Genomic DNA, 26,333 nt, shown 5'->3' with positions numbered 1-26,333 from the left:
TCCAGTCGGTGGCGTGGCCCTGGGAGGCTGAGGACTCATCCCCATCCTCCAGGGGGGACCTTCCATCACCCCTTCCTTAAGGGTGGGCCTGCTCCCGGCAAGTGGCAGAGGGGCTAAGCCCTCGGTGTGAACTGAGGCCTCAGCTCATCCAGGAAACAGGTTGAAGATGGTCGGGTAGGGCTGCGCGGGTGATGCAGGTAGAAGGCACTAGGCCGTAGGAGGTGCCAGTCTTGGTGCCCGGCTCAAGGAGCGCAGTCAGTGCCGCAGTTCAGGCCTGAAGAGCGGGGAGAAGAGCCGGTGTCTCTCCCTCCAGCTCACGGCTCGCGGGTCCACGCTCACGTGGGCCTTCGCCGGGATGGCCCCAAGCTCGAACGCTCACTTGCCGCCACGCTGGGCGGGCCTGCGCAGGTGGGACGCTCACGGGGTGGGCGGGGCGCTGCCTCGTGCTCGCGCTCCTGTGGGCCCAGCCGACCCTGGCCTCACCCCCCGCGCCGGGGGACTCGCGCTCCCGCTCCTTCGCTCGCCCGCCCGCCGCGCTCACGCCCGGGGTACGCGCCGAGGGGAACCCCGAACCCGGGAGGCCAGGCAGCCAGAGCCCTCGAACGTACCACACCGCCGCCTCGACGGCGGGTACGGCGCGGCGCCTGGCGTTGACGGGCGACGCCTCCTGGCCGCGGGGGCGGGAACGAGCGCGGCAGAGGACCAGGCGCCGCGCCGCACCGCCCCCTGGGGGCCGGAGGACGCAGCCACAGCCCACCCCGCCAGGCCCGACGGCAGCCGCCAGAGCCGGCCGGAAAGCGCGAAAACGCGGGCTCTCGCCGCGCCCCCGGCCCATCCGCCTCCTCGTCCCCCGCGGACCCGGACGCCTCAGCTTCACCGCCCTACCCCCCGCCGCCGCCCAAGCCCCCGCTGACTTTGACTTGGCTTCTCAGTTCGCCGGTTGGGGCAGCGACCAACGGCCTTCCCACCGCGCCTGCTCAGCGCGCCGGAAGCGCTCCCCCGCTGGGGAAGGCGGTGTAGGTGCGCGAGGGTGAGTGAGCAAGGGGTCCGCCTGGGGCTGAGGAAAGGGGCTTGCAGGGTGGCGGCGGAGGGGAGGGGGGCGCTTCTGCTCTTGAATGCACGCAGGATGCGGGGAGCCCTACCACAGCCTTCCTCAGCAAGACAAGGAGCACTCGTTCCTGTCAGCCAGGAGAAGAAAAGTGTGAGCCCAGGGGCCCAGGAGGCCCCTAGGAAGAGAGACTCCCTAAGCCCAGACCAGCTGCTTGGTGCTGCTGGCAGCCAGTAGGGGTATCTTCACGGAGGGTGGGAGGGAGGGGCCCTTCCGTTGCAGACCCCATCTTCCTTTCAGTCCTCAGTCCCAGGCACCAAGAGCCAGGTTGTATTATCCCATGATGGGCTGCTGTTTGGGTTAGAGGGAAAGAGGAGGCAGGGAGGGGGCTCTGTGGTGGGAGCTGACCCAGACCTGCCGGAATCCACCAATCCGCCAGGCCCAGACCCACCACTCGCTTGCGCTTGCGTTCCTGCACTTCTTTCATATACGCTCCCTCCCCAGCCCCACACCCCTCCCACAAAATCCCACCGAGGAGGCTGAGACTGAGGTCAGGATTCTGGAACCAGAGGGCCAGCTCTTCTCTTCCACTTACCTGCTGACTGAGCTCCAGCAACTCGGTTCTCTTTGAGCCTCATCTTACTCACCTGTAAAAAAAAAAAAAAAAGGAAAGAAAAAAGAAAAGAAAGTCATTCTTTCCTCCTGGGATTGCCCCGAGAACTAGGAAAGACCCTGTATGTTGAAGGTCCACTTGCTGCCAGCTCTTGGGCTGTGTTCGTGTCCTGCCCCTCATTTCATCCTCAGCTGGGGGACCCTGAACTGGTGAAAGTCACTTGGACAGTTGACCTGTGAGATCTCTCCCAGCTCTGAGGTGTGAAGTCCCTTTGGGGCATGTGGGCCTGGCCTGACACTCCCCCAAATTTGTGGGAAGATTGTAAGAAGGTAGGTTATGTGGCCAGAAGAAGACACTGTGCCCCATAACATGCTCAGGCCCTTGGTTCCTTGTGGGGAGAGGGCAGTGGGTGCAGTGGCTTCCCTGGCTCTAAGGTAGTCACCTCCTTCATGAGCCCAGGGAGGCTGCCAGAGGAGGGAACCTGGGCATCAGAAGCAGGCACAGGGGGAACAATAGCAATCCTCCCCTCCCCACCATCGCAGCTGCCACGTCAGCACCAAGTCCAGATTCTCGGAGCAGCTGCCCGGGAGCCTTCTTCATGAGGGGATCTGGCTGTGAGTGGGGAGCCTTGGAGTTGTCCTGCTCCATCCCCAACCCCCAGCAGGCCCTCTCATCCCACCCTCCTCTAGCTTCAGCGAGTATCAGGACCAACCTTGGCTCCCTCCCCAGCTGTCCTAGAGCCGCCCCACTGAGTCACTGCCTCCAGCTCCCTCCCTCCCCTTGTGCTGCCCACTGCCTGCCCACCCCCACCCACCAGCCAGGCCCCCTGTGAGCCCTAAGAGCTGGTTGGACCTGCTGGCAGGCACATGTACCCCTCCAGTGCCAAGAGAGACCTCCAACCACAGGCCATAACTGACCCCAGCACCCCTGGGCACAGGCAGAGAGACTGATTCAGCGGCAGGGCCAGGCCTTGGTTTATTCACTCCACATAGAATGTATGCTGTAAGCTTTGCGAAGACAGAGACTGTGTTTTATCCACTTCTATACTTCTAGCACCTAGCACAGGGCCTGGAATAAATGTTGAGGGGTGCCTGAGACTGATCGCACTACCCCTGTCCTCCTGAGGTTCCCCATTTATGAGCCAGATGTAAACCAGAGTCACAAATGGAGACAGTTCAGAGGCTTGGTCTGAAAGGGACACAGAAGAGGCAAAGAGCTGCAGGATGCACAGCCCCAGGATGGCAAAGATGCAGATAGAAATGGGGACAAACTGAGCCTAGTGGGGAACACTGGGGGCTGGGCCTGGAGCCAGCCTGTGCCAATGACCACAGCAGGCTTTGTGGGCTGAGCTTGCAGGACTGAACAGTGACTCATGGGGCCCATCTCTGTGGCTCTCCTGGCAGCAAAATCTACTCACAGCAGCCTTTTCCACTGAGATCATAAAATGGGGATGGGCCTCCCTCCCCTGCCCCTTCCCCAACCTTCCCTCAGCTTTGCATTTCTTACCAACATGACTCAACCAAAAATGAAGTGGGAGCTCTGTGCCTCAAGCTCTGTGCCTTATCTAGTGATAAGAGATCCACAGTCATTGCCTTCATTCCATCCCAAACCTTGCATACCCTTTTTAGTACTGCCCCAGACAGTTAAGTTGACAAATACCCTAAACCCTTCAGATCTCTCTCACCTCTGGCCTAAATAAACTCCAAACTCCTTAGTGTGGCCTTCAAGACCATCTAGAGCCTTCCTTACGAGCTCTTATACAGGCCTGGAAAACTCATCTGATCACAAGTCGTGTCTCAAACTGTCTCCTATACCTGGAATGCCCATGTCCATCTCCCCAGGTCAAAATCCTTCCTCCTTCAAGGCACTGGAGGCCACTTCTGCCATCCTGCCTAGTCAGGTGGTGACTTGCTTGCTCTCCTGCATCCCAGATGCCTGCCTCCTCCCGGCTGTGCTCACCTGCTTTCTTACCCTCAGTCTGCTCATCTCTGACCAACCCTATTTGCCTGGAAGTCCCCCCTTTTACCCAGCTCCAGGCCCAGGAGCCCCTCTGCACCCCCCTCCCCTACACCACCAGTTGTCTGATGATGGGGATTTTATTTCTAAACCTTTCTAATCTCGTAATTTTTGAAGGATGTGGTGTCTGGGCCACCTTCCTCTGGAGACCTGGTTAAGATTACAAATTGCTGGGCTCCCGTAGACCTGCTGAGTCAGAACCTTTGGGGTAGGCCCAGGAATCTGTGTTTGACAAGCTCCCAGTGATTCTGATACTGAGGTCTGAGAATGGCTGCCTGCCCTCTTCAGCACAAGCACCTTCACATCCCTGGGCTGCTGGAGGAGCCTCCCAACAGGTCTTCCATTTCTAGCCTTTCCTCCTACCAACCCTTCCTCCACGTGGGGTTTCACACATCCTCCACCTGGCACCAGCTACGTTTGAGCTCCCTAATGCGCATCACTGCCCACACTCCCCAGATCATAATTCTCCAGGCTGGCTTTCTGACACCTCCAAAACTCAGTGGGGTCACCCCACCCAAGCCTTTGTGTCCCTGGCTGGTCTCTCCCCAGCACATCACCCACTGCTCCTTGCTTTTCACATGTGCTCCAGATATCTTTTATTCATGCTGCTCTTCCCACCTAGAATGCACCCATGCAATTTTGCCCACGTTATCAGAGCCCCTCCACACACACACACTCATGCTCCTCCCAAAGCCCTCCCAGATTTCCTCAAGGCCTCACATGTTCTTTGGCTTGTAATGTAACACCAATGAGGACAAACATTATAATCCCTTACCATGGGCCAGGCTGTATACTAGGTTTTTACATTTCATCATCTAATCCAGACAGCAACCTTATGAAGTAAGTATGATTGTTACCTCATTTTAGAGATGAAGACACTGGGGCTCAGAGAGAAGACGCGACATACCTAAGATAACGTAGCCAGTGAGTGAGAGCTGGGACTAACTGCTAGGCCTTAACACTGCCGACTGTAAGCAGTGTGAGGGCAAAGCCTAAAAGTCACTCTTCCTTCTCTTCACACCTTCCCCAGGCATAACACAGAAAAAATGTTGACTAAATTTGTAACCTTTGCAGTGTGTTGGGTCCTTCAGATCTGTACAGATGAAGAACAGGATGGTGATTACCTAGGGCTAGGCAGAGGGTGAGGAGTGACGGCTGATGGTACAGTTCCTTTTGGGGACGATGAAAACGTTCTAAACTAAGGCCGTGGTGAGGGTTGCACAACTCGGTGACTATGTTAAAAACCACTGAACTGTACATTTTAAATGGGTGAATTTTATGGTGTGTGTGTTAGGTGTCAATAAAGATAGATAATTTTTTTTTTTTGTAAATCCTCCAGCACAGTGGAAATTGAATCTGGGTCTGCTGTTATCAGGGATTTCTGTCCCTAAATGTTTCTGGACCCCACGCTATCCAATTTGTGTCAGAAACACTCAAGGTAACCAGCTCCCTTGAGATTGTCCTCCCACCCGCCAGGTGCAGAACACTTCTGTTCATTTGTCCTACACCTCCCTCCAGGTGTTTAAGGAAGGCTTATCCGGTCCCAGTGTGTGGTGGCTGCATCTTTGGGCACCTTGGCACCTGACCTCTGGGGTCTCTTTTCCTACAGGTTGTTCCCATTTTGTGGACTCCCAGTTCTGTGACCCTGTGCCCATACAGCAATCCCCCGGACTGCAGACATCCTGTAAGGTGATGTATTGGGAAGGAATGGGAGAGGAGGGAGGGAGGGCCATAGGGCCTAACAGTCCTTCCCAGGACCGCAGGACCCCCCTCCCCATTCTCTATCCAGGAAGCCCTGAGGCAGGGAATTGGCAGTTTCCATCTCCCTCACCACCTGCCCTCTTGCCCCCTGCCCACACCGCAGAACCCCCAGACACATGGACACAGGACACACATCCATCCGAGAGATGTTTAATGTATCTTAGGTTCAAAGTACAAAATACAGGGCAGGCGCTAACCCCAGGAAAGTCACCTGCCACCCAGTCAGCCCCTTACCACTGCAGCCAGGCATCCCAGCCCCAGAGCAGTGGAGCAGTGGCCCTGGGATACCTGGCTCCTTTCCTGTTTGGGGAATAACAAGGTGACAATGTGGGTGGGAGCCCAGAGGCCATCGTCTCCCCTCCTCATAAAACCCAGACCCAAGGATCTGAAAGGTCCAAACTTGGACACAGAGCAGCAGATCCCCCAGAGTAACCCTGGCTAAGAAGCAGCCCTGTTGTGAAGCCTGGCCCAGCCCTGTGGCCTAAGTCCTGGAAAAGGAGGAACTATTGCCCCAGTGACTGGCAGCAAAGGGAAGGAGATAAAGCAAGGAGTGGAGACAGATTCCCACTGCCCTAAACAAATCGATTATGGGTAGCTGACCCAACAGGGCAGCAAAGCCTGCTGCACTTCCTACCCCATACCCTCGGAGGACCAGCCCCTCGCGGAGCCTTCTGCCAGGGTACTGTCCTTGCGCTGGTGCTAGGGAGGAGATGGAGGGCAGGAAAGGCCAGTGTCAGCTGAGGAATGATGCCCTTGCTTTGGGGGCAAGAACATCTGCGTAGAGTCACCCCATGAGGACCCTCTGGGGAAGGGGCATCAACTACCCGCATCTCTGGACCTTGCCCCTAGAAGCTCTGGACTGGGTCTTGAGCCAGGGTAAGGGCCTTACTGAAAGGGAAAGTGGCAGGAGTTAGAAGCAGGGAGGGTGGTGAAAAAGGTCCCTGTGAGGACCAGCCCAGGAGACCCTTCTGACCTGCCCCACGGGAGCCCAGTTGCTACTTCAGTCCAGGCCCCTCTAACCCCGTATCAGGTTGAGTGGGCTCCTCTGCCCATTGTGCAGGGAAGGTTTCCACAGGGGCTCCGGCCCCCTGCTCCTCCTCGAGTCCCCGGGCTACAGCCGGCCACCTCTGTTGAACTGGATGCACCAGTGGGAATTGGCGGTGCCTGGGCTGAGATGAGTGTGGTCCTCGTGTCCCATGAGGGGCTGCAGCTCCTGCTGCTGGGGGATGTCAGCGCTGCTCTCGCTGTGAGAGCGGCCAGCCTTGGCCAGGCTCGGGGGAAAGGCAAAGCTAGGGCGTAGATCAGAAGGCAGGTTGAGGGGGGCCTGGGGCTCTTCAGTGACCAGTGAGCGGGGAGGCAGGCGGGTCATAGCTGGGGCCTGGGTACAGGGCGGGGATGCCAGGCTCTCCAGGGACGAGATGCTCTGGTTCCAGCCTGTCTGCATGTCCACGGGCACAATCTTGGTGGTCTCTGAGGACACGTAGACTGCCAGGTCCCCCTGCCCACTCTTCCAGGGCAGCTCCTTCTCTGCACAGGTTGGGGAGGGGGGGATGATGCGTGGGCTTGGGCACACCTCAAGGCTCCCTGGGGACAGAGTACACATGCACTCATTACCAATCCAGTGGAATCTTTCTCAAATATAAGCACACTTTCAGTAAATAAGTTCATTCCACAGTTGCCACATAGCATCCATGTGTGCAATTATTTGATGCATGCCTTGCCGAGTGGAAGCACCACAGCTGGTTTTGCTCCCCATAGTATACCCAGCACCTAGCACAGGGCTGGGCACATAGCAGTTGCTCAACAAATACCTATTGAACAAATGAAAATAACTAAAGCAAGAGAAAGTGGGATCAAGGCAAGAAAAAACCCATCTACAATCAGCCCTCACCCAACTTGCAGTGCTAGTCTTAAACCACATCCTGCCAAGCCCCATCCCAGGGTGAGACAGCAGCAGGGTGAGGAAGATCTTGAGGCTTGGCCACTGGGCTCCTTGCCTGAGTTCCCACCACAGCCCTTTGGTGGGACAGAGTCCAGGAGTGTGAGCTCATGCGAACCTAACAACAGGCTAAAGCTATGCCGGCGAGGGGGATGCCAGAGCACAGGGGACCTGAGAATCCCAGAACTGCTGGCAGCCAGCATGGAAGTCCCGGCCGCTGCATTACAGGAAGTCTGAGGTTCTGAAAGAGGAAACCTGGGAAAGAGCAGCCCTCTGGCCACCTACCACCCCTTGTTCTCCAAAGTCAAGCTCAATGCCTTGCGTATGAAAGGTGCTCATTATGTGTCTGCTCATTGATAAAGTCCTGAGCACTCCAAAAATCTTGACTGAGTATGTTATGAAATGTATTAATTCTGCGATTGAAAGTAAAACTACCTCTCTTGAAAGACCTGGGATGCTGGATTGAATTTTAACAACAACAAAAACTAAACAAAAAACTTCAGTGTTCACCTTTAGAGGATGCTGGGGAACTAACTGTTGGTATGAAAACTGATAAATAAAATGAAAAATTCGGGCTTCCCTGGTGGCACAGTGGTTGAGAATCTGCCTGCCAATGCAGGAGACACGGGTTCGAGCCCTGGTCTGGGAAGATCCCACATGCCGCGGAGCAACTAGGCCCGTGAGCCACAATTACTGAGCCTGCGCGTCTGGAGCCTGTGCTCCGCAACAAGAGAGGCCGCGATAATAAGAGGCCTGCGCACCGCGATGAAGAGTGGCCCCCACTTGCCGCAACTAGAGAAAAGCCCTTGCACAGAAACGAAGACCAAACACAGCCATAAATAAATAAATAAAATTAAAAAAAAAAAAAAAAAAAAAAATTCAAGCATTTATCCATTCTTCCCTATATGAACTGTACCTCAAAGTAACTAAGTAATTGATGAAGGGAAGTTTTTTTTGTAGAAGAATTACTGTTAATCAATGCAGATGAAAAACGAGACATAGAATATCACCATTGTGCAACCCCTAATGAAATGTTGGATCTGGCAGTGATCACCAATGGCTGCCAAGACCGTCTGATGAAAAGTTGACAGGGAACTTGATAATGGATGGATCAAGCCAACAACAGCTAAAGCCTGTTATCAATGTTAACTTCACAAAAAGAGAGACAACCACATGGTATATGCTTCCTGGTGTGATGAGTGCGATAGGAGGTACAGCATCACCACCTATGAAGTATGCTTACCAAATCTGATCTGGATTTAATTATTGGTTTAGAGGAAATATAAGGGTCAGTGAAACATATTAAATGATGCTTTGGGGATGCAATCAGCAAAACCCAGACAAGGAAAGACTGTGGGACAAATAACCAGGTTATTTCAATAAATACAATGCAAGAAAAAAAGGATTGGTGGGGGGAACCTATAAATCAGGGTTTTTCAAACTTGACATTATTGACAGGTTGGAAGAGATACTTTGTTGTAGGGAGGCTGTTGTGTGCATTGTAGGATGTTTACCAGCAACCCTGGCCTCTACCCACTCATTGCAGAGGTACCCCTCCAGCTGTGACAACCCAAGATGTCTCCAGACAATCCCCTAGAGGGCAAAATCACTCCACCACTACCCTCTTAAGAATCACTGCTGTAGATTAAAAGAGACCTATCAACCAAATTTCATCGGTGGGTCTTGTCTGGATTTTTATTTGAACAAACCTACTGTAAAAAAATATTAAGACCATCAGGGAAACTTGAACACCAACTGGATATCTGATAACAAAGATTTTGGATATGATAGTGGTATTGTGGTTATATTTTTAAGAAGAATCCTTATCTTTTAGAGATACATGCTGAAGTATTTTTTGATAAAGTGATAATGATATTTGAGATTTGCTTCAAAAGAATCCAGTGAAGAGAGGGGCATAGTGAGGGTATAGATGAAATAAGATTGGTTAGGAGTAGATAATTATTGAAGCTGTCTGGTGGATAGATGGGAAGTTTATTTTACTATTCTGTCTATTGTATATTTTGAAATTTTCTATAATACGTTTTTTAAAAGACACCTAGGGTGCTTGAGCCAAGTCAGGCTCCTCTCTCAGGTCAGGCTGCCACCCTCACCGGGTCTGTACCTGAGGGCTGGTGTGCTGAGCCCTCACGGGTCACAACAGAGTCTGGTGTTAGGTTTGCTTGTCACCTCGTGTTTCTCGCCAGAGAGTAAAGGGAGGCGGCACGGCAGTAAAAAGGCTTTGGACTTTGAATCGGGTGGGTCAGGTTCAAATTCTGGTTGGTTCTGGACAAGTCCAGAATTCCTTTGAGCTCAGTTTCCCCATCTTGGTTGTTGTGAGGATTGAATCAGATCATGTATGTCAGGTGTCTGACATAAAGGAGATGCTCAGTAAATGCTGGTTGGTGAATGAATGAGCGAATAGGAAGAGGGATTGTCTGGAGTAGAGGCCATCAGTGAACGGGGAGGAAGCCATTACCTGAGACTTTGCCCTCTTGGAGAACCTCACTGGTAGCCCGAGCCACAAAGATGATCCCTTCATCGTCCTCCTTCTCTGTCTCCGAACTGTCGCTGTCCTCCTCCTCCTCAGACTCTACGGTTAATATCACAGCAGCTGGAGAGGGACAAGAGCCGAGTGGGGTTGGCCACCAGCAGCTGCCTCTTGGTACCGCACAACCCCAAGCCGGATCCCCTGTCCACCCAGGTAGAGCCCACAGTTGGCAGGGACACCTGCTTTGTCCTGTGGCTGTTACAGCACTGGCCTACGGAGTTGTGTGTTTGAGAGGAAGGGAGGTGGGGCTGCAGAGCTGAAGGAGGCAACAGGGAAAGCCAGGTCCTCAGAGGAAGCCATAAGGCAAGTCACACTTTCCAGCTCCCCCATCATCTCTCAGCCCCAGATCCCATCGTCAACTGGCAGCATAAACATCTGGAGGGCTGGAAGGCCCATCAGTGTGCAGCTCATCCAAACTCCTGGTTTTACAGACGGGGACACCAGGGTTCACCCATCCTTCAAGGCCCAGACCAAGCTCCCCCTTTATGACACCTTCTCCAAGTCCTCAGGGCCTGTAACCTGTAGTTAGCTATCTGATGTCACAGATGTCTAATAACTGCTTAGACATGTTCAGCTTTGAAATCAAGTGTGCCCATCTAGTCCCTGAGGGGAAGAGCCCCAGTTTATGGTATTGAATGCTGTACAGAGGAGGTCCTTCAGGCTTCTGGCTGATGGGCCCCTGCCCTTTCCCTCCCTATCCCATCCTCAACTCCACCCCGCTCCCTGCTTGCCTGTGTCCTGGAAGCCCAGGTCTCGAGGAGGTTTCCCATTTGTAGCCTCCGTGTTAGCCATGCCATCCTTCTAAGGACAAAAAAAACAAAAAACCCTAAGCCTCTGGCCCTGGCTCCAAACCCCAACCCTGTCGTCTGGTGGGGTCAACAGGAGGACAGGTCTTCCTGATGCAGCAGGGAAGGGAATCTGTCAGTCCCAATGGTTCTACCATCCCTTGACCGCCCGCCCCCCCCGGCAAGTGTTGTGGAGTCTGATGTGCCCCAGCAAGGACACTCAGTACATCAGCCTGGGCTGAATAAGGAGCTCATGGAGTCCCCCCAACAAGGACTCTGCCTTTCTCCTGCCCATTTCACCTCTGGTAGGTGGTCCTGCTGCCTCCCAGCAGGTGACCACATGGACAAGAGGCTGATCTCCTTCTGAAGCCCTTGCCTTCCCCTTCTGGGGCTCCAGGAAGATGCAAAAGGGAACCCAAGCTGCTGCAGCCCCCAAGTCCCTGAGGATTATCCATCTAGGGGGTCCCCCTAGGCTGGATTCCAATACTTGGAAGCTCAAAACTGCATGCCATCAGCCTGCAGCTGCAAACAGGAGTCCCAGAGAAAGCACATGCCTTCTTGCGGCCGGCCTTGCGGGGTCGTGGCTTGCTCTTGGTGAAGCAGATGTTGTGCTTGGTGGACTTAAAGGACTCCAGCCGCCGCTTCATGTTCTGCTGGAAGACCTCCTTGTCCTGGCGCTCCTGCGCATCCTCAGAGATGAAGTGGCGGCTGCAGCTGGCTTTGTACTGACAATGACAGCCCCGCCCTGCCGTGAGGCTGGGTGTCCTGGCCTCCCACAGGGACCCCAGGCCACAGCCCCATGTTCACCATAGCTCCTGCCGGCCCACTGTTGCCAGAACTAGCCATGGATTGAAAAAACAAAACAAAACAAAAAATACAGTAGGGACCCAGCCAGACTCTATACTCTCTATATGCTCAGTTCACTGGGGAAAAACTTTCCTTTATCCCAGAACCTGTTCCCTCAAATTTGGCTTTCCGTATTCCCTACTGCCCTCTCTCAGTTCTCTCTGATCTGAAGTGACAAGAGGCAGGGGACCCTGTGTCTTGTCCCCTCAGTCCTGTGAGGCCAAGGGGGGCATTTCCTTCTTTGCACCTCTGTTTATCTGAGCTTGGTCCACATGCCTGGCCCATTTGCCTCTTTTTAACTACACAGGACTCTGTCCAGCTGGAACTCTCCAGCTAGCCAGTTCTACAGCCACCACCATGACTCCTCAGGCTGCACTTTGAACTTCCATGACTATCTCTCTTGATACCTTCGACCCTCTCAGTCCAACAATACCTGAATTGGTTTCCAATTCAGGACCACCCCCATCTCTCCTCTTTCCAACTCTTTCTCATAAAGACCAAGCCCACTACACACTCACTTAGACTGTCTCCACCTCTGCCCTTGACTGCTGAGCGGCCTTTTCATTACCTAGTGGTAACCCTCCAAAGTGCTGCCCGCATGTTCCCAATCATTTGTCCTGCCTCACATCCCCAGTCTGGTCCCTTTCCTTTGCCTCATATTTTCTGCTTCCCTGAGCTGGATCTAAGAGCCCCCTTGAAGTCTCCTCCCAGCTGCCCTCTTCTACACACTCACACAGAGGTGCCCTTCTCTCCTGGGCATGCAGGGGCCCACCTCCTTCACAGGGCTCATCACTCCCCAACCCAGGCCTCCGCTTTGCTTAGCTCACTCCCTGCCTCCATCAGTTCCCTGCTCTGCTCCCTCCTCCCTCCCGGTCCTCCACTCTCCTGCATCTTCAATCCTTCCCTCGACACTGGCCCCCCTCCCCCTGCTTTTAAGCGTGCTCCTGCCCTTACCTCCTTGAAAAAGGCCTTTCCATTGATACCATTGCCTCGCTTTTGCTGCCAGACTTTTACACTTACATTCTGACACTTTCCCTAGTACCCATTAATTCCTTGACTATCAGAAATACAGCTCCATGTATATGTATAGCTGATTCACTTTGTTCCAAAGCAGAAACTAACACACCATTATAAAGCAATTATACTCCAATAAAGATGTTAAAAAAAAAAAGAAAAAGAAATGCAAACTAAAAAAAAAATAAAATACAGCTCCAGTGGGGTTTGCCTGATTGCAACTTCAGTGTGCTGCTTTGTCCCTGGTCAGCAGTGCCATGGCCTCTGGTTAGGCAACATCTGTGCAATGTCCAGCCCTCCTGCCCCAGGCCCCCGAGACACCATCTGCTACTGCCCCTCCAAGGGCTCCTTCTCTCTCCTCCGCTGGCTCCCCTTCCTTTTCTTACATGTGCATTCCTCAGTGTTGTCCTTGGCACCCCCTCTCCCCTCTAAATGCCCTCCCCAGTGAAAGTGTCCACTCTCAGCGCCAGCTAGCCCAGGGATACATCTGTGTTTCCCAAACATCAGCCATCAGACCAGCTACATTTGAATCCCCTCAGGGGACTTATTAAGAGCAGATTCCTCATCCCATTGCACACTACAGGATCAGACTCTCCGGGAGGTGAAGCCAGGAATATGTATTCTAGCAAGCTCCCTGGGAGATTCTGATGGAGCCAGGCCAGGAAACCTCTGATATAGATTGCTTCCAAATCTTTATCTCCAGCCTGTGTCTCTCTCCTAAACTATAATCTTATGTTTCTAACTGCATACTAGACACTTCTGTCTCTCTCTAATGATATTTCTGTGAAGAACATGAGGAATTATGGATTGTGTTCTGGCATAACTAAGTGGATTTAGAACTGGTTGAGTAACCATACCCCAAAAATTCTTGATCAAGGTCAGTCTGGAGGAAAGTCTTTAGTAGCATGCCACAGGGCTCTGTCCTCAGGTCTATCCTGTTCAACATTTTTATGTTGATTTTGATGAATACAAAGTTAACAGGCTTAGCAAATTTTCATATGATGTGAATCTGAGGAGATGTTTGGTGGCAGACATGGGATCCAAACAATGGAATGATGGGCTAAATCAAATAAGATGACATTTAACAGGGATAAGCACAATCTTAATCCAGTTTTTTTTAATTGACTTCACAAGAACTGGTTGGACTGAACCGTTGACCAATCTTACACACACACATCCACAGACAGTCGGTCATTATGTACTTCCTGATGTAATACAATAAGAAATACATAGCACACCTATCGAATGTTCCTGAATACAACCAGGCCTCCAGATTTAACTACCAAGAAATACAGTATGTAGAGGAACATGTTAAACACCACCACTGGAATACAATCAGCAAAATCTGTAAAATGGAACGTTCTCTGAGATAATGTATCCAGTTTCTTCAGTAAGTAAATAATAAGGAGAAAAAAAGGAAGACAAAACTATCACAGATTTTTTTAAAATAAAGAGACATGTTTACTAAATGCAAACTGTGGACTTTATTTGGATCCTGACTTGAACAAACCAGCTGGAAAAAGGTATTTATTGACCACTGGCTGGATATTTGAGGTGAGAAGGAATCACTGTTATTTGTTGTAAGTGATAAGGGTACTAAGGCTTTTTTTTTTTAAAGAATTCTTGCCACCTAGAGATACATGTGGAAATATTTAGAGATGATATGATGTCTGGAGTTTGCGTTAAGATAATAAAGTGTAGATGGGGCGTAGGGGGGGACAGAATGTAACAGAATTGACCATGCATTGAAAATTATTGGAGGTGAGTGGTGGTTAAATGAGTTATTCTCTCTAGTTTTGTGAACGACAGAAATTTTCCATAAGAAAAAAAGTAAACAAAACCAAAAAACAAACAAAAAACCCCACAGGTTGGATGCGACAGGGTTTAATAGTCATTAACTGAGGAAGACATGGTGGGTTGCCTGACTGTAAGAACAATATGGGGCCTCAGGGTGGTGAGCCAGAGCTGGAGGGATTCTGGGCTGTGGGAAGAGAATGGCAAGTTCCAGAACTAGAAAGGTGAAAGAGCCCCTGTGCCAAACCCAGGCCACGGCAATGAAAGCCCGGAATCCTAACCACTAGGCTACCAGAGAACTCCAAGGGGCCTCATTTCTAATGACTAAAGAAGATACACCAAGGACAGGAGCTGCTGGCCTGAGGGCAAGGAGGCCTGTGTGGAAGGAAGCTGTTTTGAAATCTTTGCAGACTTACTCTGCAGAGCTGCAGAGTCAAATCAGGAGCAGTGGGAGAAAATTAAAGGAAACCAATCTGTCTCAGCAGTAGAAACAGCCTTGACTGTTAAAGCTGCCAGGAATGGTAACAGCTGGCTTCTCATTTCAAAAAGGTTCAAGGTAATGGCTTGCTGCCCCCTTGTGGGGTTGCAACAGATTCCTTCCTGTATGGGTTGGGCCTTTCCGACCCCAAAGCTTCATGACCTGCATTGGACTAACTCACATTACCTAAAACAGATGTCTGCCTCCCCCAGGTTAGGGTGGTCCTGCAGGCGGCTTCCTCAGCACTCCTGCTTCTGTCTGTGACCCCATCAAGCCCTCTGTATCTCCTGCTCTCCCCTTCCTGGCTGATCACACAGTTCTTCGTGCTCCTCTCCCTTCCGACCACGCAGGTCTAATCCGCAGTGGTTCACTCCAGCTTCCCAGCTGGCCCTCCCAGCCTCTCAACTCACCCCCTCCAGTTTGATCTGCCCTCTGCTACCAGAGAAGACATTCTTAAACAGTTCTTGTAACAGGCCAACCTTTCTCAAAAAAAAAAAAAACTAAACTAAAGGTTATAACCAACAAGATGAAGCCCACACTCTTCAACTGGGCATCCATAGCTCTCCACAAGCTGGTGCCAGCTGCCTCTTGAGGCTTCCATCGTGGCCTCCCCAGACAATGCTCCCCCTCAGAACTCTGCCCTGGCTGCTCTCACCCTGTAGCGAGGTTTGTAGAGGCCTCCACAGAGCAGGTGGTGCATCACAGCATCCTCACGGTCCCGGCCGCTGCGTACTGTGTCAATCACCTGCAGATCCAGACATGCTCCACTGCCACTCTCCCTCCTGCAGGAGGGAGGAGACACGTGTGCTAGGGACGGGCTAGGAGGCACAGGCCAGGGGAAGGGCAGAAGCAAAGGTGCTCACAAATCTTCCCCAGAAGGGATTCAGAGAGAGGGCGCAATAGAGAGGAGCTTGAGGAAGGGGAAGGGGGCTCAAGGACTTACAGCAGGTTGGTGACAGAGGTCTCTGCCACAGAATTGCGGCTGGGCATAGAGGGCAGAGTGAGCCCGGTGGAGGACAAGACGTGGCCTCCCTGCAGGGGCCAAGTCAGAGGTCAAAATGGCAATCAGATGAAAGGTGGCCCAGACAATCAGAGGGTAATAAAAAGAATAACAATGGTTAACACACTTTGCTCTTTTAAAGTTCCAGGGACTGTGCTAGGCACTTTTTATACTGAATCTACAAAACTCTGACAGAGGTACTCTTACTTGCGCTTTCTTACAGTTGAAACTGAGGCTCCGAGAGGATAAGTGACTTACCACAAGGTCACAAGCGTGAGATGATAAGAACTGAACCACATCTGCTGACTCCAGAGTCCAGCTGTTTCCCACCTTTCTGCACTGCCTGCTAGACTCTACATGTCAGCATCAGGCCAGGCTCGTTCCTGTAGCTGCCACTTCACAAGACTATGGCGTCTGCTGGGAATTCCCAACTCCCTGCTCAGGGCCTGCCTGCTTGTCACCGCTTCCTGCCTTGCCCTGCTGGCCACCTGCCCACCCACCATTGTCTGCCGGCCCACCTGGTCCACGAAGCTGATGGCATCCCGGATGTTGAGTCTGTAGTACACATCCCAAATCTGGTCCCGGATGCGGTAGGCTGACCGCCGCATCAACAGCTGACTCAGGTACTTCTTATCAAACTGCTCCCACCTACAGAGGATGCCAGGCCCGGTCCTGAGTGCCATCCCCAAGGCCTGGGCGGCTGGCCCTTCCTCAGACAGGGCAGGGGCACAGCCAGCGCTGGGCCTATGTCTCTTGGTGTGGGCATCAGTCAGGGAGAATCTCGAAGCTGGTCCCTGCCCTTATGGAACTGACAGTGTTGTAGGAAAGCCTGCCATTAATGAAGTTATTACATATAACTGTAAAATTACAACCATGGTAAGAACTATAAAGGATAATTATAGAGTATGATAGGGATTTGTCCTAGTCAGGGAGGCCAGGGAAACCTCCCTAAGGACTTGATGCCTGTGGTAAGATCTGAAGGATGAACAGAGGTTAAGTAGGTGAGAGGGAGGCAAAGGAATGTTCTAGTAGAAAGAACAACATGTGCACAGGTCCCAGTGGCCAGGGCCGGGGGAGCATGGTGGGTTCTGAGTTTCTAAAACGGTTCATTTCATTGGCAGACAGAGAGTCAAAGACACAGCTGAGCACAATGCGGCTGGTGTCTGGAGGTGCCAGACCATGCAGGGCAGAGCTGCGCAGGCCTCACTGGGGAGCCTTGTCTTATCCTGAGAGTACTGGGACACCAGTACCGCCTGAAGGGCTTCAGGAAGAGGTCGCCCAGCCTGAGCCTGCCTGTGTCCCTCCTCAGAAGTGTGCACATCCCCCGTGCTGCCCTGGCTGGTGAGGCTGCCGCTGCTGAAGGAGCCTCGGGGCAGCTCCCTCACCTGTCCCTCCAGTAGTGATAGCCATGGTGCCCCACAACGTCCTCCACTGCAGCCAGAATGTGGTCAAAAGTCTAGAAGGGGGGTGGGTAGGGGGACCGGATCAGGACTCTGCTCAAAATAGGAGAAGGGAGAGAGGGACAGGTGGAGGGATGGGGTTCTGGTACCCACGTGCTCATGCAGCTCCTGGTTCAGGGTGGGTTTGTGATGCTCACTCCTCTTCACCTTCAGCCACTTGACCAGTGGCTTGATGGTCAGGCCCTACGGACAGGCAGCCAGTGAGCGCTGCCCTGTCCAGTTCCCTGCTGCCTTTCCCTCCCCATAGTTAGGCTTCAGTTTCTGTATCCCCACCTCACTGCACTCAAGGTCTGGGAAGTCAAGCCCCCCTGCCTCCCACAAGAGGAAGAGTAGCCCCTCTCCCATAGGCTCCAAGCCTCCCCCAGGGCCTGCCAGACCCTCTCCCCATCCAGCCTCATGGGCGCTCCCACCTGCACGATGACTGTGAAGAAGACCACCACAATAGTGGTGGCTACAAAGTAGTCCTTGGCAGGGATCTTGGTCCTGTCCAGGAGGATGACGAGAGCGAAGGCCACAGCCCCCCGCAGGCCCCCATAGGACATCACCACCTGGTCAATCTTGTCCAGAGGGACCAGCCGGAACTGATTCAGCACCCACGTCTGCAGGACTACGCCTACAGCAGGAGGGAGGCCAGTGGGAGCAGGGTGTTGGAGGGCACGCCTACAGCAGGAGTGGAGGGCACTGGGCATGGATGGCACCAAGTATCTGGGCTAAGGTCTGACAGGGGCTGGGAGGGGTGAGCAATAAGGGGAGGCTTAGAAATTGTTGACAAGGATGTGGACTCAGACTGGGAGATGAGCTGGGAGGGTGGGCAGGAAGGAGGGCGGGAAAGCAGAGGGTGCCGGCAATACCGAGGGCTCGGAAGAACAGGATGAAGAAGAGGGTGCCCAGCACCAGCCCAGAGTCCCAGGCCCACTTGGAAGAGTCCACGGCCGAGATGCCAAGCAGCATGAAGATGATGGTCTCAGCGCAGCTGGCTAGAGTCTTCATTGTGTACTTGACAGCCGTGCGGGACTTATGGGAGATATTGGCCTCCACGTACTTCTTACAGCCCAGGCCACACATAGTCACCCTGGGAGAGGAATGGAGAGTCAGGGCGAGTGAGGAGGGGCCACAGGAAGCACAGCCTTTGGGGTTTGAGCATGCGCAGGAGAGGGTGTTGCCCATCACAGGATGTCAGATTCTCAGAGCCGAAGCCCAGGGAGGCATGGAGGCCATCCAAGGATAGGTAGTGGTGGTCCTGGGAGAAAAGGGTCCGAATCTCCAGGCTTCCCTCTCGGTGCCTTCTGGAGGGGGAAGGTGGGAGAAACATGCTCTGACTAGCACACTGTCTGAGGCACCTTTTAGAGTTCTGTGGCCACCAGAGCCAGTAGCACCAGGCCTCAAAGTCCACTTCCAGCTCAGCCTACACCCCAGAGAGCACTTTAAGCAGAGGAAGTTTGGGTTCTGGGGTGCCCAGGACAGCCCTAGAGGCAGGTCCTGGAATGTTACATGAGGCTTAGTATCTCCCCAGGGGAGTTTGAAGCTCCCACTCCCACAAGGGCTCAGGGAGACCTATGGACTCCTCCGGGTCCTGCTTCTGTCCATGTGAGGGGCGACCATCTCCAGTGCCCCCTCCCAGCTGCCTGCCTGCAAGGCCCCCAGGACTCACGCAAGAATGGCGGAGAGCGAGGCCATTTCAGCAGTAAGGTAGGCTGCGTAGGCGAGGAGGAAGACCAGCAGAGGCTCGATGATGCGGACCCGCTTGGTGAAGCGTGTGGTCAGGGCCAGGAGGAAGGCAAAGACTAAGCCCACGGCTGCCCCGCCCAGACTGACCACAAACAAGGAGGCTGGGGGAGGAGTGGGTTGTCAGCGTGACCCCTGGCCCGGACCCCACCAGGGCTGACAAGACTGCTGCCTGGCAGGGAGTGGAGGACAATGCCCACTGTGCTTCCCAGGGGTCAGGGTCCCAGAGCTAGGATTCCAGGAAAGGCCCTCCTTCTCAGGTTCTCAGGGCCCTATTTCTCCATACAGGAGGGAAGGGAATGAGGCAACCCGAGCAGCGTCCTCTGTCCTGATGCGGTGGGGGGCAGGGGCTCAGCAACCCAGGGGAGGCAGACCTCCAGTGCCCGCCAAGAGGGGGGAAATACTGACCGACTCCCTTCAGGTAGTCAGTGGCCTGCACGTTGGCAGAGCCCATCTCCACAAAAGAGTTGCAGACCTTGTACAGCACCTAAGCGAGAAGAGGAGCATCAGGAGCGCCGGGGGAAGGCAGCAATTTGGACTGCTTGGAGAGGGGGAAAGCAGAGACCATATTTCTTCCCCAGGGGGCCCGGGGAAGAGTCGAGCCTGGTCAGAGCATGGCAGCCTGGGGTCAAGGAACGGCAGCCAGCCGAGCACTCTCACCACAGTAACTGCATCATTGAGCAGGGACTCGCCGAAGACGATGATAAAGAGGGTCTCGTTGACGTGCACCTCCTCAAAGACAGCCAGCACGGCCACGGGGTCCACTGCTGAGATGAGGCTCCCAAACAGCAGGAAGTCCAGCAAGCCAGCCTGCACTCTAGGGGCTTTCGAGGGACAGATGAGGGACAGCAAATGGTGAGGTACTGAATTGCCTACAGCAGTCCCTGTGACAAGCCCAGACTCCAGCCCCACTATTAAAACAAGTATGCCCAGAGAGGACCTGGGATGGTGAAGAGAGCATCGGCGGCCTGCAGGTCAGGAGACCTTAGGTCTTGAGCCTAAGGCCTGCCTCTGCCACTTACCAGCTCTGTGATGTTGGCACTGTCATTGTCACATGACATCTCATAAGCCATGCCTCCTCATATGCCTGCCTAACAGTACTGCTGCAAAAATCAACCCAGGAGATGGCTACGGTAGCTCTATGTAACCTGGAAAGCTAAGGTGGCACTGACAATAAGAACTGCAGCAACAGTAATAATAACCACCAGCAGGTGGAAATTGGCTGCTGACTGGCTTTATTCGGGAGAAGAACGAAAGAGAGTGCTTTCTCCCACACCGGTGGTTCTCAGCCTAAGGAATTCGACACAGTTCTCAGCAGGAGGGGGAGGGACTATCCATCCATGAAGGCTGAATATAGTATGGGAAGCACCCACCACAGGTGGGACTTGAACGTGCCATGTAATCTCTGTGAACCTCCGTTTCCACATGTATATATTGAGAACAATAATAGTGAGAACAATAAGAAACTCAAAAAGTTCCTTATTTAGCCAGTGCCTAATACATAGTAAGCAACCAATAGATATTACCTATTATTAGGATTACTGTTACTATGGTCTGATGTCCTCCCTTCCCTTCCTGCCCCCAAATAGTTCACTGACCCATTAGGAAAACCAGGTTGGAGTCCCCAAGTGGAAATTGCAAACCTCCCCTTGCATCTGTGAAGAAGTCTGAATCATCAACATTCAGGGTTGAATGGATTTGGGGGCCAGGAAATGAGGAAGAAGGGAGCAGGACAGGGCAAAGAGCCTCAGTAAAACAGACCTCTCCTGCTAACTTTGGACCTGATATCGAATGAGTTTAAGGGCCTCTATTTCCTCATCCATTAAAGTGGGACAAATTATACCCCCAGCAAGGTTGCTATGAAGAGCCAGTGGGATGAGTAAAGAGAGAACACCCAGTGTAGTGTCTTGCATTCTGTGGATGTATAATATGTATTTATTAAAAATAATAATAAAAACAGAAAACCACCCTGATGTGGCCTGGGCAGAGCCCTCACAGGAAAGGTGAGCTGTGCCTCAGGGGAGCCAGGCTGGCAAGTGGCAGTATGGTGTCAGGGCAGGAGGCGGCAGAGTCCCAGCCTTGGCAGCCCACACACAGCTGGGAGCCAGGCCCCTACTCAGCTGTCATCTGCAGAAGCCCAGACTCATCTGGCAGGGACCTAAATGAAGGCTGAAGGCCCATCTGGAGCATTGCCTCACACTCCAGTTGGGAGGGACCTAAGATGGAGCTCTCAGGGCATGGCTCTCGTCAACACAGGATCTTCAGAGCTGGAGGAGAAGGGAGCTGGGTGACGAGTCTGGCAAAGCCTCCCGCTACCAGTCCAGGTCTTAAGGTCACTCACCCACAAGTCCAGCCTGCTGCAGGCCCCAGAGGGCAGCACCTGTCGTGAAGGCATTCCAGAGTGTGCCCACCACAGCGTAGGTGAGGATGGCGCCCAGGTTGTCAAAGAACAGCCGGCTAGGCATGAAATAGCCCGAGTCCAGCACGATAGGAGGCAACAGGAAGAGGAAGAAGGTGCCTGGCTCCAGCTGGTATTCAGCTTTCTTGGCCACAGCCAAGACAATGCCCCCCAGCACCAGTCCCAGCAAGATCAGCAGGCAGCTCTCAGGGACCAGAGACGTCACCTTCCGAGACAAGTGAAACACTACAATGCAAGAAGAGGGCAGGAGCTATCAGCTTATGGGGCGTACACACACACACACACACACACACACACACACACACACACACACACACACACTGGCCTATAACCTTATGGGGCGTACACACACACACACACACACACACACACACACACACACACACACACTGGCCTATAACCTTATGGGGCGTACACACACACACACACACACACACACACACACACACACACACACACGCCTATAACCTCCCAGTCTTAAAAGTTTATTCGGGACCCCTGACACTGGGACCAAGGAAGAAGAAAAATCCAGGACTGCTAGAATCTCCAGCCTCCAGGGCTTCAAATCCCCCACTGCAGCCAAAGTTGTCTGTTTCCTGGTGCTCCTGTCATGGTAACCTAGACCTTTGCTTACTTTTTCCACTTCTGGAAATGCCCCCTCCTCTCTAATCCTCGAAGGACCTCACCTTTCTCTGATCTCCCTTATCCATTGCCATTATTTGAATCTCAGCAAATACTAGGTATATTTTTATGCATAACACAGCTGTAAAAATCAGGACCTCTGGAGTCAGGCTGCCTGGGTTTAAAGCCTAGCTCTTCCATTTACTAGTTCTGTGACCTTGGAGCAAATAACTTCACCTCTTTGACTTTCAGTTTTCTCATCAGTAAAATGGGGATAAAAACAGTAATGATCTCATAGGATTGTTGTGAGGTTTAAGTAAGACAGTCTACTCAAAAGCACTTAGCCCAGTGGTTTACAATAAGCACTCTATAAATGTTACCTATTATTATATTATTGTGCCCTGCCTCTCGAGCTAGACCATAATGCATATCATACCTCCTAGGAGCACTGTAGACCTCCTAGCCCAATGTGCTTTTCATTATATAGGCTAACTAAGGACTCAGTAGTTTAAAAAGCATTAAGTTTAGCAGTCAGAGATCCAGTTCTTCTTCTGGCTCCATCCCTTCCTAATTGTGTGATCTCAGGCAAATTATTTAATTTACCTGAATTTCAATTTCTTCTCCTGTAATATGGGGAAAAATACCCCTCACACAGGGTGAGGATAAAATGATATAGTGTGGATTTTCCTAGCAGAATGTCAGACACATAATAGGATCTCAACAAATGTTAATTCAATATGACTCTGGAAGAAAATAACAGATCTGTCCCTAGGAAACAAGAGGAGGTTTTCTAGCACTATTGCCACTCCTACCTTTGCCTCCTAATATAAACTGTTTTGGCTTTCCCTTGGGACCTGAGACCAGATGAGCACCTCTCCCCAGACAATCCCTAGTGTGGTGAGTAGTGAGGGAAGCCTCTGTGTTAGGCTGTGTGAGACCCAATGCTAAGACAGTGCCCTTTGGAAGCTGTACCCAGAGAGCCTAGGACAGTGCCTGGCACATGGTGGGATCTACATAAATATTTGGTGAATAAAAGGAAAAAAAAAAATCTCCTGGTAATGAAGCTGGGGAAAGGTATCTCTGAACATTCTACCCATCTCCCCTGCCCCTAATCCCAAGGAGTTTTTGTTTGTTTGTTTTGTTTGATGAGAAAAAGGCTCTCTTCTACCTCCATAGGACATGTCATCCAAGCTAGAAAAAGCACTATGATTTATGGGGGAAACTACAGTCATTGCTGTAAACCCTAAATAAGACAGGAACTCCAACTGGCAGACTTCTCAGCAAACCCAATTCTTGGCTCCCAAATCTGAGGCTTCTCCCACCTTGCTCTCATTGCTGCCAGGCCCTAAGGTGAGCTCAGCCATAGCTCTTCCCACACTCATCCCTACCTTTGGTCCCCCTTTCCTCTCCTTCAGGGACTTTATTCCATCCTTATCTCCAGAGCATGTATTACTCCCAGCAAAAACCCTTCACAAAAGCCTGTTCTCTGACAGCACTAGGCTCCCTGAGGGCATTTCAAGCCCCATTTTCCATTATTAATGGGCTGCCACAGCAGAGTGGAGAGTTCTTCTGTTGCTGCCCAGCCCCCACCCCCAGCTGTGTCCCTGGGGGGAGAAGGGGGCAAATCCTAGACTGTGTGATTCCTACATGAAGACTGTATTGGTGAGACTGGAGTACAGGCTGTGCCTGCATAGATGGGGAGTGAGTAGCAACGGCTCAGCTATAATTAGTCACCCCCACAGCAGAGCCTGCACAACAGGGAGAGGGAGGAGGGTCTGTGGTGGGAGGAGGGACCACTGGCTGCTCAGAAGTGGGGAGGAAGGGGCAGAGGCAAGGAAAAGCAGCTCTATTCAAGGAAAGGAGTCTGAAGCACAACCTTTACTGTGCAGACTGAAGGAGACTGGATGTATGAAAGCATCTAGTGCAGGCGGTACAGAGTAAGGCCCCAATAAATGGAAGTTTCTTATATCCTGAGGTGGGAAGAAGGTAGACCTGAATTGGGGGTGGGGCGGGCACAGCTAAGCACAAGAAGGGGGCACCTTCAGGGGAGCAGAGGGGGGAGAGAGGAAAAGTGGCAGTTTAGTATCCCAAGAGAATGGACACTTGGCAGTGGCCTCCAGGGAAGGCTGCTTCCTCAGGACCAGGATGCCTGGGTTTGCAGGAGAACACCATCCCCTCAATGTCCCCACACGTCTTCACTGCTGACAGAAGCTTTTAGGAGGCTGGGGATTGGTGGAGGAGAGCCCAGATCAAAGAGCTTACTTCAAGGAGAAGAGAGGAAAGGGCAAAGGAGTCTAGGGATGGGGCTGGAGAGAGCTGGGGCAGCCCTTTGAGAAGGCAAATCCTCAGGGCTCCCACTCGAGGAGAAGGGGAGGAGGGAGATCCACAAGAGGAGGCGCAGAAACAATGTGAGAGCCTGGATTTGTGGAATCGGAAGCTAGGTCAGGGCACTCTGCAAGAAGCCGGCCCGGATCTGGGGACTAGGGGTTGGGGACGGGTCCAATGACGGCCGCCGGCCCTGGCGCACGCACACACGCACTCACCGATTTTAGCCAGGCTGGCCACCAGGATCCAGAGGGCTACCAGGTAGGGCGCCTCCACCTCGTGCCACTGCCAGCGGAAGAGCGCCAACCCTGGGGGAGGCTCACCCGGCGACCCCGGCTCCTGGGTGGGCTCTTCGGTTGCTCCCGCCCCCGCCAGGGGCAGCCCGAGCAGCGGCAGTGCGGCGCGCAGCATCCTGCCGCCTGCCTAGCAGCCCTCCCGGCACCGCACGGCCGCCGGCCCCGCGTCGCCGCCGCCGCCTACCGGCCGCCCCCGCGTCACAGGCACGTGGGGCCCGCTCCCCCCAATCCCGGCTCCGATACCCCCAAGCCAGGTCCGGACTCCGAGACCCTGCCCCGGGCGTCCGTAGTGCGGACGCCTGCTCCTCCGCTCTAAACCAGTCCCGACTCTGGAAATTCCCCAGTGCAGCCCTTCCCCAAGTCCTGCAACCTATTCCTTCAAGCCCGCTCCCCCAAACTCTCCCAAAACCTCCCCCGACCCGGATTCAGAGCTGTGAGCGGCCACAGCCCTCCAGGGGCACCTCTGCATTCCACCAGCCGGTGGCGACGGTGGCGACGGCCAGCCGCTGGAGTGACCGGGGTCTGCCGGGGGGCGGGGTCCAGGCGGGAGGAGCGCAGCCCCGCCACCGAGAGTGCTGCCCGCGGCCAGCAGCCGGCCCCCGATACCGAGGCCACGGGCTCCGGCGCTGCCCGGTGCAGACTGGAGGGGCCCCCTTCGGGTCCCCGCCCAGACCAGAGCTGCGCACGCGCAGTGGGCCCTTTTTAGAAAGCCGTGAGGGACAACTGTCCCCATCGTCCCCAGAAATCCCAAGGCCCAGATTGGGCCCAGCTCATTCCAGGCTGAATAGGAGGCTGTTCCTCTTCATTTACCAAACCGAGGGACAGCCGGCCTCCCTTTCCCTTAAACTACAGTGAACGCTTCTCACCTTTTCCATGAGACAATGAAGGAAACGTATCTTCTTCCCTAAACTACGGAAACCCCAGTCTATCGATTCCCTTCAAACTAAGAGGGATCCACCCAACCTCTTCCCCAAACCTGAGGGGGCATTCGGCTTATCTCGCCCCAAACTGAAAAGGACCGTTTCCACTTTTCATTCAAGCTGAAGGGCAACCCATCCCCGTTCTTCCCCAAAATTGAGGGTAACGTTCTACCTCGCCGTCAAACTGAGTCATCCCATCCTTTTCCCAGAATTAGGGGCACCCGTCCCTCTTTTTCCTCCAACTAAAGGTAAATGATCCCACCTCTTCCTTCGAACTGAGTGTAATCTATTTTCACTTCTTGCTCTAAACTGAAAGGGACCCATCTACCTGCTTTCTCCAAATAAGGGAAGCCCATCCACTTCATCCCTCAGCTGAAGGAATCAGGACCTTCTCGCCCCTAAACTGAGGGGGACCTGGCGGGCCACGATCCGAAGAAACTTCCACCCCACCTTGCCCTAAAGAGAGCGCATCCTCACCGCCCCCAAGCCCAAAGAAAGCCTCCCCGTGCTCCGCGCGCTCTCGAAGTGGGTGAGGGGCGCGCGAGCTCGGGTTTTCCCCCGGACTAGCCAGTGAACTAACAGGACCATGATCACGCCCTCTGAGTGGCTGGCTGCAGTCTCCGCCACCGGCAGCGGTTGCCCACTCCTAGCCTCCGGAGACTACTATTGGCTCCACCCCCTTCCTCCGCCCCGCCTCCGCCTGGCTCCGCCCCTCTTCCTCGGCG

The 26,333-nt window shown here is 53.4% G+C and overlaps 1 protein-coding gene and 1 long non-coding RNA gene across 9 annotated transcripts; one reads left to right on the top strand and one right to left on the bottom strand.

Annotated features, from left to right (window-relative positions):
* Positions 1-148: 148 nt before the first annotated feature.
* Positions 149-26,102, bottom strand: SLC9A5 (solute carrier family 9 member A5). Of its 8 annotated transcripts, XM_036833867.1 has the most exons (17): positions 24,611-25,137; positions 21,369-21,671; positions 19,688-19,851; positions 19,436-19,514; positions 18,954-19,131; positions 18,154-18,374; positions 17,713-17,915; positions 17,396-17,485; positions 17,228-17,298; positions 16,361-16,490; positions 15,786-15,874; positions 15,498-15,624; positions 11,265-11,435; positions 10,657-10,726; positions 9,854-9,988; positions 1,644-1,695; positions 263-274 (listed from the first exon to the last, which is right to left on the bottom strand). In XM_036833867.1, the coding sequence occupies exons 1-16, from the start codon at positions 24,801-24,803 to the stop codon at positions 1,688-1,690; spliced, it is 2,232 nt and encodes a 743-aa protein (XP_036689762.1). In that variant the 5' UTR covers positions 24,804-25,137; the 3' UTR covers positions 263-274; positions 1,644-1,687. The 8 variants fall into 8 exon arrangements, with proteins under 8 accessions (XP_036689761.1, XP_036689762.1, XP_036689759.1 ...); XM_036833866.1 differs by lacking the exon at positions 1,644-1,695 and having other exon boundaries at positions 149-274; XM_036833864.1 differs by lacking the exons at positions 263-274; positions 1,644-1,695 and adding an exon at positions 5,573-7,022.
* Positions 667-16,188, top strand: LOC118885295. Its single transcript, XR_005017480.1, has 3 exons — positions 667-1,030; positions 5,287-5,366; positions 16,066-16,188. It is a non-coding gene; the product is annotated as an uncharacterized LOC118885295 (long non-coding RNA).
* Positions 26,103-26,333: the final 231 nt, after the last annotated feature.

Source organism: Balaenoptera musculus, chromosome 19 (assembly GCF_009873245.2).
Source record: "Balaenoptera musculus isolate JJ_BM4_2016_0621 chromosome 19, mBalMus1.pri.v3, whole genome shotgun sequence".
NCBI classification, from domain to species: domain Eukaryota; kingdom Metazoa; phylum Chordata; class Mammalia; order Artiodactyla; family Balaenopteridae; genus Balaenoptera; species Balaenoptera musculus.
The sequence above is the reverse complement of the archived record's forward strand: the minus strand, read 5'-3'. Positions and strand labels throughout refer to the sequence as shown.

Excerpts from the sequence above, each read along its gene's own strand:
- SLC9A5 (XM_036833864.1), bottom strand. The coding sequence starts at position 24,803 with ATGCTGCGCGCCGCACTGCCGCTGCTCGGGCTGCCCCTGGCGGGGGCG. Across the intron at positions 21,672-24,610 it reads GGCCAGCCTGGCTAAAATCG|TGTTTCACTTGTCTCGGAAG; the intron begins GTGAGTGCGTGT and ends CTTGCATTGTAG. Across the intron at positions 19,132-19,435 it reads TGACTACCTGAAGGGAGTCG|CCTCCTTGTTTGTGGTCAGT; the intron begins GTCAGTATTTCC and ends CTCCTCCCCCAG.